At 29.2% G+C, this 11,673-nt stretch overlaps 1 protein-coding gene across 1 annotated transcript; it reads right to left on the bottom strand.

Annotated features, from left to right (window-relative positions):
- Positions 1-438: 438 nt before the first annotated feature.
- Positions 439-11,423, bottom strand: LOC118191987 (MAPK regulated corepressor interacting protein 2-like). The gene is made up of 6 exons (XM_035362863.2): positions 11,268-11,423; positions 11,109-11,190; positions 9,080-9,192; positions 3,560-3,616; positions 2,811-2,861; positions 439-1,115 (listed from the first exon to the last, which is right to left on the bottom strand). Exons 1-6 carry the CDS (start codon positions 11,347-11,349, stop codon positions 1,045-1,047), a joined length of 456 nt encoding a protein of 151 aa, XP_035218754.1. The 5' UTR covers positions 11,350-11,423; the 3' UTR covers positions 439-1,044.
- Positions 11,424-11,673: the final 250 nt, after the last annotated feature.

Here is an 11,673-nt window from a genome sequence, read left to right as displayed (position 1 = left end):
ACAGAACTGCATAATGAAAAGCATGAACACTTTCTAAACTTATTTTATAATGCCACTGATGCATGAAAATGTTTTAAATGTATTAGAAAGTCCATCCTTTTTGATTGCTTTACTTTAATTTTCTATATGCATGAAATAAATATAATTTGTGCACCTTATTAATTTCTAAAAAATTATTTTAAAAAATACACAAATTTATTTTTAAATTTTTTATTCTATTATGCTGTACTATTTGAACAATAAAATTTAATGTGAATGACAAGTTGCAATTTTTAATTTTTTTTTAATCAAACTTCCTTAAAATACTTTGAAGAATTACAATCAGAGATAAAATTAAAGGCAATTACTCCAGCATTTAAGTAAAAACTTCTTTGTAATGATTTGTAAATATCCATATATTTCTCATAATAAATTTACAAAAGAGGTTAAAATCGTAAGCAAATTCAAATTTAGTACTTTATTTTTACCTTAAATAACAGTTACTCATTATTCTACAACAAAAAATAACGCAACAACATATTTCTTCGGTGTTGTTTAGATGCTCTTTAACATCAAAGGAAACTGAGACTCTTACTGAAACACACACTATTAAATGCAAAACAAATTTACTGTCTATAATTGCCAGAAAACAGTTATTCTTTTACGCAAATTTCATTTGTTTAGAGTTCTGATGTAAGGTATTGCTGTCATTACAGCACTCTGTATCTTATAAAAACCACACAGTAGTTACTCTTCATGAATTGGGGAAAAGTAACATAAAATCTGCAAAATGAGTCATCATTATAGATGAAATGTAACTTTAAATCAGTCTGTCCGCATGAAATGTAAATAGATACTGATGTGAAATGGATGCAAACCTTGTTCAACTAAAATAAAATATGAAAAAAATATACTATGCTTTTCCAATGGTTTGTGATCATTGAGTCATGATCTGTGGAATGCACAATTAACTTCTTAGCACTCCTTTATTACCTTCTAATTCACAACAAATTTGAACTATCTCACTAATTCCGTCTTTTATAATCAAACTACTAAGAATTTTAATTATGTAGACTGTTGTATATTCTGAAGAAATCGCTCGCCCCAAAATGACTCCAGATCAAATCTCTTGAATTCTGAAAAGAATAGAAAATAATATTAGCCAAAACCTTTATTGCATTTATTATGAATATGATTTATAGCTATATTTGTGGAATATATATTTAATGCAGTAAGAGAACTAATATTTATGTTATTTAAGTAACTACAGCTGCTTCTAAGGGCAACTGCTTGATTTTTTCCTTTAATAATAATTTTGCAGAAATAAATTTTCATCTTTTTCTCAAGGCATTTATATTTTCAATTGCATTCAATTTTTTTTTTGTTATGAGCTATCGTTTCATGGTTAAGAATATTACGGTTAAATAAGCAAGTCTAGAAATAAATTGGTTAATCACAATAATAATAAAATGCCTCAGGTTGCCTTGTCTTATTCACCTAACAGATTTGCAACTAACATACTTATTTAATACTTATACACACTTCGAGATTTTACATCCTGTTTATCAATAAAGAAAAAATATTTCTCCATTGTACAATATCTTGATAACTCCATACAGGGAAATGTATCAGATTAATCAATTGATTTCCTATAAATATCATGGGGCAAAAAAATTTCGAATGTAATATATTATAATTTAAGAACAATAGGTAAAAGTATATTTTAGTGTACCCCTTGGTGATTTTTGGAAGTACATGGATACGAGGTTGTGCAATTCTTTGACTTGTTATTTCGGCTTGCGTAGTGGCGATTTTTCCGCAAACTTGGTATCCATGTACACATCGACCTATTTTCACTTAAAAAAAAATATCCCAGAATTGCACAAAAATGGCACTGCACACTCTCTTGACTTTATCCATGTACACATCGACCTATTTGCACTTAAAAAAATCAGAGAATTTCACAAACTAGGCTTACTAGGCCCTTGAATTTGTCCATGTACACATTGAACTCTTCACTTAAAAATTCAAAGGAGCAGCCAATTAAATGTTACCACATTCAGCCAGTTTACCGTGTAAACCACAAAATCACAACGTACTAATCCATTACACACACGCCCTTACCCCAAATCCGACACACACTTTCCAAATTGTTTCCCATGGTTCAAATTCACTGCGACCAATTACATCATAATGGGTTTCCATAGCATTCAACTACTCAGGTTGACATAAATGAGACAACAACTTGGTGATAAATGAAACAACAATTTCGCGATAATACAAGGGGTATCCTAAAGTCTAACCGAACAATACAAAATTACCCAGCATTTACATATTAACACAACAACTTTGATGCAATTTAGAAGTTTTCTACCCCTCCCCCCCCAAACAAAAATTGAGAACTAAAATTTTAAAAAGTTATTGCATACACACATACTTGCATTTTAATTAAGTATTTATCTGGAAAAGCAACCAAATTTACTTAAAAGTAGATTTTTGTTTTTTCTGTTTTGGTGGAACTTTTTCAGTAAGTGCCATTTTGGTGCATTTTGCAAATATGGCATCTTCTATGTATGTGATTACACTAAAATGCAAATTCATATTTTTATTTAAAAAGTTACAATCTAAACCTTACACTTTACAGAATTAATTATGGATTTTGCAACATATATTTAATGTTATTCTATGTTATTCATGTGCATAAATATTAAACATTTTGTTTCAATAGTAATAGTAATCAAACTGCAATAGCAAGTCATTGTTTTCATTATTTAATATATTTTTCTATGAACAGTATATTTAAATTGAATCAAAAAAATTTTTTAACTTACGTTTCAGGTGTGAATCTTCACTATTGTCTTTATAATACACAACTTTAGGCACTATAAATAGGAAAGAAAAATCTCATGTACATATATCACACAATTCAACATTTGTAAAACACACAATATATATATATATATATATATATATATATATATAAAGAGGAATGAAATAAACATTTACCTTACATAAACTAATTGCTGAACAAATATAATAACTGTAAGAATAAATAAATGATTTATGGACAGGAAATTACCTACATGTTTCAACAAGATTTAGACATTTAAAAATGCAAACCTTCAATTATTTATCATAATTCTTCAATAAATAAATAAATATTTTTCTCCACCTACTTCTAAAATTATATCTTTTTATACTGAAATAATATATTATTTATTAAGATAATAGGGTTTGCTTGCTTTTTTTTTTTTTTTTTTTTTTTTTTTTTTTTTTTTTTTTTTGTCCACTCATAGCAAAGCACACAAGGTTTAAGTGCCTTACAAAACTATCTTCACAGAGTACATAGGGAACTGCCTCATGTTGCATGTGTGGGGGGGGAAAGGTCAAGGTCTGTTGATCTAAGTTAAACAACCAATGTTCAGCAATCTTATCTACACAGGTATTGCTGGGCCAACAAATAATAATGATGATGATGAATGTATTTGTTATAATTGCAATACCATACAACACAGAAAACTTTATTATATTTAATAATCAAATTCAACTTATATACATCTTTAAAAAAACTGTGGATTACCTTTACTGTCAGAAGATTCATTTGATGATTCATACTCTTTGTGAACACTAGTCCATGCTACAATAATAAAATATACATATTTTGACAAACTGCAATAATACATATACATATTAGGTTGTATATAATACAAAGATTTGTTTGAAAAGTCATAAAGCTTTACAAGGTGTCCATCATTTTCATAGTAAAAAATTTTCATAACAAAATAATTTAATAAACAATTTTTAGAAAATTTTCCACGGGTAATTACTCGCATTATACTTAACAGATTTCAAACAATAATTACAAAACTTGCATTCATGATTATGAAAGAAATTATATTTTTCTTATATGGAATGCCTTCATAACAGTGTGAACTTTTACTCAAAAAAAATAGCCAATTTCAATAAGATGGAAACCTTCCCAGGGTTTTTTAGCATAATAATACTCACATTTTTCTGAAGGTAAATTTTTAATTTGAAGAAAGCAATCTGCAAAAAAATGCCAGCACCACTATGTAAAAAAATGCTAGCATCACTATGCAAGTAAGGCTTTCATTTCATATATCAATCAGAGTAGCTAACTAAACATTTACTTGCATAGCAATGCCGCACTTTTACAAAGGTTACTATTTTAAAACAAATTTATCTTAAAAGTACAGACACATCTATGGCAGAGCACCTTTACTTTGATGAACAGTGACCTTAAGGAACAGACATCTGTACGATGAGATACCATTATGCAGCAATTCCTACTATTACCAGGGTTCATAGCCACATTTTAGTTAAAAAAATAAGCACCTATAAGCACTTTTCAAGCACATTTTAAGAAAAAAAAAAGCACTTGTCTAATTACATTATACACAACTGCATAACCTTAAAAATTAGACTTGTAATTTAAAATAATGAGAAATGGAGTTTTATTAAGAGAGAATAAGCATTACCTCAACCATGGAAAATAATTACTTTTTTTTTTTAATTTTAAATAACAGTCTAATTTACAGAACTAGTTTACAACGAGAGGAAAAAAACTATGCAGAACTAAACTATATTACAAGATTTAATGATGAAATTTCAGTTCAAAGTAGAGAAAATAAATAATAATAAGGAATATTTATTGTATTCGCTTGGAACCAAATAATAAATACAATTCATTTTTCCACTCATATTGATATTTAAATAATTTAAATCTAAATTCTGAACATTTTCTAAATTTTCATTGTATATCAGTTTTCCCTTAACAGATATTGCAAGCACAGTAATTTAAGTAAAAAAGAGAAACATTTCTGAAATCAGAAGACAGAAATTTGCTTCATGCAGTCATCCTTTAACAGTAAAAGCTTAACTAACCCGCATACTTGGAAATTGGCGAATATTCGGACAGTCGAGCGTAACTTGAAAAATAGGAGCGGAAGGGGGTAGACTGTAGCCGCTCTTTAGATTTCTCCGCTAAATAAATGCTTTTGACATTTTGATATGTGCATCATATAAAAATAAGCCAATGAAACTGAAAAATATTCTGCTTAGCAAGCACAGTAAAACTCTTTGAAGTGTTCATAAAACAAATCTCGGACAGAACATCAAAATTAATTATCTCTGCAAGATATCGCAGCAAACGTTATTGCGCAATACGTGCGCCGTAATTCTTCCCTACGTGATATTACGCAATCAGAATCAACAGCTGCAGGTATTGGGAGAATAAAGAACTGGAGTGTTTTTCATTCTAATTTTCAACAGACGGCGTTAAATTTCCGGAATAGAATCATTCTTCGCTTGGGTTGGTAGACTTCAGAACGTTTAGTCCTATTCAATCCAAATTGGAAAGTGACGAAAAAAAAAAGGTCCATTGCTTGTTTTGCAGCGAACTGTAACAGTTTCACTATTCGAGATTTTGTGGAGAAAGGGGAGAATCTCCCAATCTTCGTACTGTATAATGTATTGGCCATAAAAATGAAATTATTTTGACTATTCGATGACTTTCCCTTTATTTAAGCCATTCCGAATATTATTCCTTAGAAAGCTAATCTGTGTTAAAACACAACCATTTTTGGAAGTTTACTATACTTCAGCAGTTACTGCAACTATGTTATAAACATTCATACATATGCTCATAATATAAGCATAATGATCATAATAAACACGAATATGAACTGACCAAGCGTAACGAGAATGCAAATTATTAAGATCTTGATAGAAATTCAAACGTGTGTAGTATTTGGGTGGGAGGAAAAGAATGCCTAATGTACCGGAATTTTTTACTGCATTCGCAATTCTTTGCCCAATAGAACGACGGGCACCTGTCTGTACTCTTCGTGCACACCAAAGGTTATATTAATGCAGAGATAGAGGGAAAAGCTATTTCCGGGAGTATGATTCACCATCTGACATTCCATATTAGGAAGAAAAGCTGTTTATTTAGTTTCGGCTTTGGTACGGGAAAAAATAGCGCGTTCATTAAAAAAAAAAAAAAAAAGCACTAAAAGCAAAAAATAAGCACTAAAAACAAAAAAAATAAGGGCTTTAAAGAAAATGTAAGCACCTATAAGGGCCTTTATATTTTATTTTCAAATATAAGGACTTATAAGCACTTATAAGAACCGCTACGAACCCTGTATTACACTGCATTAATTATTTACAATATACAACCGAAATTCTCTGAGTTATACCATAATACAAGCAAAGTTTTATAAGATCACACTAAATATTATTTCTCCCACACTGAAAAATATATTATAAAATAAAGATACAATTTATATTTATTTTGCATTATGTACTTGGAAAAAATTTTTTTACAAAATATATTTTGAAAATTTTTTCATGTTCTGATCCTGTAATCATTAAAAGTTTCAGCAAGAGAAAAGAAATCACGTATAACTAACTAATCTATAGGAATGCATAAATACTTCATTCTTACTTGACTTATAATGAATAATTCACAGAAATTAATTATTATTTAAACATTTTCAAACAGACAGATGTCTGAAATTGTGAAAAAAAAACTGGTTATATTGAAGGGTGCCCCTTGTATTATCGTGAAGTTGTTGCTTTATTTATGGTAACCCAAGTAGTTGAATGTTACGGAAACCCTACTGTGATACAGTCGATTGCATGTTGCCGTAAGTTTTGAATGACGGGAAAAAGACTTGTAAGGGTTTGTGGTGTGTGTAGGTTAGGAAGCACATTGCTTGTTTTGTGCTTTAGATGGTAAAATGGCTGAATGTTGTAAGATTAATTTGAATTTCCATACAATTTGGAATGAAAGCAGAAAGTGCATTAATTGACTGGTGTGCAAATGAAGGTTTACTTAGTAGCGATTATAAGTCTCCTGTTAGTAGGAAGGAAATGCGTATGGTTGAACGTTGGAGGATATCGGACCTATGAAGGATATTTTTTATTCTTATTTTTGTGAATTTATGCAGCGACGTCGATATATGCCGATATATGTTCAGATAATTTTAGGAAGTTTTGGGATGCTGTTAAGGAATTTTGTGAGCCACAAATTGAAGGACTTCGAAATTTCTAAATAAGGTAAGTGGATATTTGCTTTGCGCAGTGCTTAGATGCATTAGATGAATTTCCTTTTTATGTTATTTTATTGTTTGATTTAAAATGTAGTGTATTGAGATTATGTATTTTTTGTTTGGCTCTACTGTGGAATTGGGTGCTCCTTTGATTTAAGTGAAAATAGATCGATGTGTACATGGACAAAGTCAAGGGAGTGCGCAATGCCAAGTTTGTGCAATTCTCTGATGTTTTTTCAAGTGAAAATATGTCGATCTGTACATGGATACCTAGTTTGTGGAATTCTTGTGTTTTTTTTTTTTTTTTTTTTTTTTTTTTTTTGTGTGTGTGTTTTTTTTTTTTTTTTTTTTTTCTTTATCTTTGTGTAGCGGCTATTTTTGAAGCAAAAAATCACTGCTACACAAAGCCAAAATAACAAGTCGAAGAACTGCAGAAACTCGATATCCATATACCGCCAAAAATCGCCAAGGGGCACCCGTAAATATATTTTTAACCGAAAAACTAAAGAGTTAACGAAAAGTTCTGCCAACTAATATGTAATGCATAATAATATATGATTTATCAAACACTGATGCATAAAAATTCCTTTCTGAACTACAAACATACATTAGAAATTAACAATAACAAAATATCAAGAGAAACACTTACACCCATCATCTGATTGATGGGGAAAATAAAATTTGCAAAATGTAATTTTTAATACAACAAAATGTTCCTGACAGGAAAATATGACCCATGTCAGCTCAAGATTTTCTTCAGTTTTCAAAGACTCTCAATATACTTAATTTCATGACCGTGATGAAATTACAGATTGTCCGCATTGGTAATCTCCAACATAAATTTTATTTTCATTAAGGAGAAATAACTTTTTGTGAAAATTAATTATGTGGTATAAAATATATGACGGCAATCTGCTCATTTAATAGCAATAAATTATTATATGAATGAATATATTATATGAAGTATTATTTATGCTTTAAAATATATACCTTCTAAGTTTAAGAAGCTTTTCAACTTTGAATTTAAAAATTAGCCAAATATTCAATTCCAAAATAGTTACAGAAATAGTTTTACAGAAATTATATTATACAGATTCACAATGTTTTTATTGTAATACTATAATATGCATAAAATACACCTAATTATCGCATTGAGAAAAGCCTTCCAAATAAATTATTAATAAAAAAAAGGGGGAACCTATTAATTCTAGGTAATATTTTAGTAATTCTAGAAGATGTGCATGCAAAAGGTTTTCTTTTTTTTTTTTTTTTTTTTTTTTTCTTTTAAAATTTAAGACAGCTATGGGTAAAACTGACAGTATAATATGGCAAGATATAACATATGCAAATAAAGAAATATACAATAGGTAAATAAAATCATTTAACTAAATCAAGTTAATATCATACAGCAAGATATAATACAGTAAGAAAAATATGTACTGATGGCAAAATGTCCCAACCGCGAATAGTCCCCTTTCCTTTGCTTATTCTTTCATTTTGCTGATCTCCATATTGCATTCCACAATTTATGTGTGGATGCCAATCTCATTGTTGAGACATTTTCTCTCCTTTCTTACAGAAAAAAAGGGAGAAAAAAATATTTTGCAAGAAATTAAACAAAAATCTTATCTTTATATAAGAATCTGGAACAACATCTACAGTTGCCAAACAAACAAAAGTGCAATGGGCATCAGTTTTCTGTGCTTTCTTTTTTGGAGGGGAGGGGGGGAGATAACCAAACAAACAGTGATTTGCTTTTCATTCACTCTAAATTTTAGTATACTTTTATCACTAATCTTCAGTTATTGTTTCACTTACAGAAAACATACTTAACACTTGTGGTTTTTAAATGAGATTGAGACATATATTGATTTATTTACTATATTTCTCAAACACCTACTTATTGGTTTAACTAAATAAAAAAAATAAATAAATAAATAAATAAATATATAAAAAAAAAAAAAAAACTTTTTACATACATCATTCATAAATTTACTTCAATTTTTAAATATCTGCATACTTACTATCTTGAATATATTTAATTAACTCTTCATACTGTGGAGGAAAGTTTTCTTGGCGAACTTTTTGAACTTGTGTTTTTCTACCATTCACCTGATGAAACACAGGTCTAGGTAAGCTAGGAGAAAAGAAGAGGGAGGAAAAAAGCATTAAACTAGTGATAGCAATTCATACACATAATAAATAAATATTAAAAACAATACAATAAAATGTAATCACCGGCTTTTTTAATATGTATTATTCAAGTACTTAGCTCAAATTTTATGGCACTCCTATAACCTAAAGTTATTGCCATCTACTTCATTTGAGTGTATAAAAAATAAAAACTGGAGCAAACAAAATCTTAAAATCGAAAAATTAAATGTAATAAGTTTACAATACACTAAGACAAAAACTTAGGCAATTGTAATACTAGAAAAATTTAAATTAGAAAGCAAAAATCTGTTAATTCCAATTGCTGCCTGGATGTGCTAACCACTTATGCCAAACAGCATAATTAGGAGAATGTGATCAATACAAATTCCCTTTCAAATTAGAATTCATGCCTTCATTTTGATGCGAGAATGACCTTTGAAATGGAACATAGTTAAAGTAAACTGCAAAAACATTTCTGGAATTCTACCACAAGTAGGTAGGAGAGTTATGTAATCTACTTCTTTCAGTTAATTATATATTTAGTTCTTAGATGGTGTAACATGTCGAACTGATAAACTTAAAACTTACTTTTTCATCATCAAACACAGAGATGCTACAATATTACTATAAACCAAAAGTGGGAAATACTGGCTGAGTTATCATGAGTAAGTATGACTCTCAGATAAGGGGCTAAATTGATTAGGATATAGTTATCAAACCATACATCATCAAAAGAATTCTGCCAATTTTACATGTAATTTATATAACCTAGTGAACCATTTCAAAATTTCAAGTGGTACAAAAAAAAAAAAAAAAAAAACTGTAGTAGATGAAACTAATCACTGCATAATTCTGGATGTAGCTTAACAGTGTATAATTGTTACAACAATGAATTTTAAAATTATTTTAGAACTAACTATTCAATTCAAAAGCAGCAGATTTTTTCTGAAAACTTCAGTACTTGAATTCTTAGAACAGCATGACAACCAAAGAAGTCAACAATTAATGCTTCGCTTAAAACTGGAAGATAAATTTAGCATCCATGACAGTAATATCAAATCACTGCTAAAATGAATAAAGAAATATTTAATGTTAAAAAAATATCTGTATGGAGCATACGTGTCCAATTTATAAACAAAGTGCAGAGTAATACTTATTAAGAATATTTAAATACTTGCCTACAAATAAGCACCTGCAAATTTATACAAATAAAAGTGTTAATCTCACATAATTACATAAAAAGAGATTTGATTCAAAGAAAGCAAAGTATCTTCTACAGGTGAATGAACATTTCAATTTTATTATCTTATAGATGGAAAATGTTTGAAGAGATATGTTCACTACAGTATAAAGAAAAGATATCTTACAGAACAACATTCATACTCTTTGAAATTTCTCTAATAAGTAACAAACAATTTATTTTTTTTCTAAAAGAAAAAGAGAGAAATTTTAACCTCGGGATACAGCACCATTTGATAATTTAGTATTATGTGCACAGGTTATGCAACTAAATGATGCAATCACAGTTGATGTTTGCAAATTAAGTCCACAAGTTTCTGGAAATTATACAGGTATTTCTGCATTAAAATTAGTCAAGAATTACAAATGGATTAAACATGAAAGACATCATATAAGCAAAACACTTTTTAAACATTCATTCACAATACAAATTTCACATTCCTTCTTCTTTTGCCCATTCACACGACAGTAGACAAGATTATCAAAACATGGATAGTTCTTGAGTGGTTTGTCGTATTTAATTAAACAAATTATGCATGAATAATGTGACCTGCACCTCTTGCAATATTACATTCCTAAAATTTCTTTTCAGCTTATCGTGAATTTAAATCATCCATTTATGAAACTCTTTTAATCTAGGGAAAAATTGTTATTTTTTACCTCATGTTAACGTGTGTTCCATATTTTGCAGAATCCCGATTGTTGTTATTGTTCTCAAGGGGATCTACTTTTTGAGTAATGCCTACAAGAAATACACAGAATTACATAACTGCAAAAGGAAAATACACAATTTATGCACTGAAAAATAATGATTTTTACCTCTCCTAGTATTTGCAAGTAGTTTAAATGGCCTGTTTGCAACAGTATACATGCCTTTCTTTTTCTGAATTGCAACAAACATTCATAGATTTTCGACGATCGCGACCTTAGTTGCGATGAGATTTCTGGTCCACTTAGCCTACAATTACGTTGAGTAGCTTATTTGCTGAATCTGTGCACTCGCAATTTTAAGTAACTGCTATTGCATCAGAAATTCTTAACGAAAGAAAAATGTAACTAATATTTATCCATAATTGCTAAAAATAATCATGAGAACTAAAAAATAAAGAATTCATCCTTCATATAAGTAATTTGTATGTGTTTGAAATAATATTATCCATGCGAATAAATATGATTGCACCAGGGTAGCATGATTGCTCCGTGGGTTGCCCTACCAAAATTTTAT

Source organism: Stegodyphus dumicola, chromosome 5 (assembly GCF_044657685.1).
Source record: "Stegodyphus dumicola isolate Sdum_Otavi_A_Nest chromosome 5, ASM4465768v1".
Lineage (NCBI taxonomy): Eukaryota > Metazoa > Arthropoda > Arachnida > Araneae > Eresidae > Stegodyphus > Stegodyphus dumicola.
Note: the sequence above shows the minus strand (reverse complement) of the source record. Positions and strands in the feature narration are given on the sequence as shown.

Coding starts and splice junctions, on each gene's coding strand:
- LOC118191987 (XM_035362863.2), bottom strand. CDS start 11,349: ATGTTTGTTGCAATTCAGAAAAAGAAAGGCATGTATACTGTTGCAAAC. Junction 3,617..9,079: donor AATTAAATATATTCAAGATA/GTAAGTATGCAG, acceptor TTATTATTGTAG/CATGGACTAGTGTTCACAAA. Junction 2,862..3,559: donor TGAATCTTCTGACAGTAAAG/GTAATCCACAGT, acceptor TCCTATTTATAG/TGCCTAAAGTTGTGTATTAT.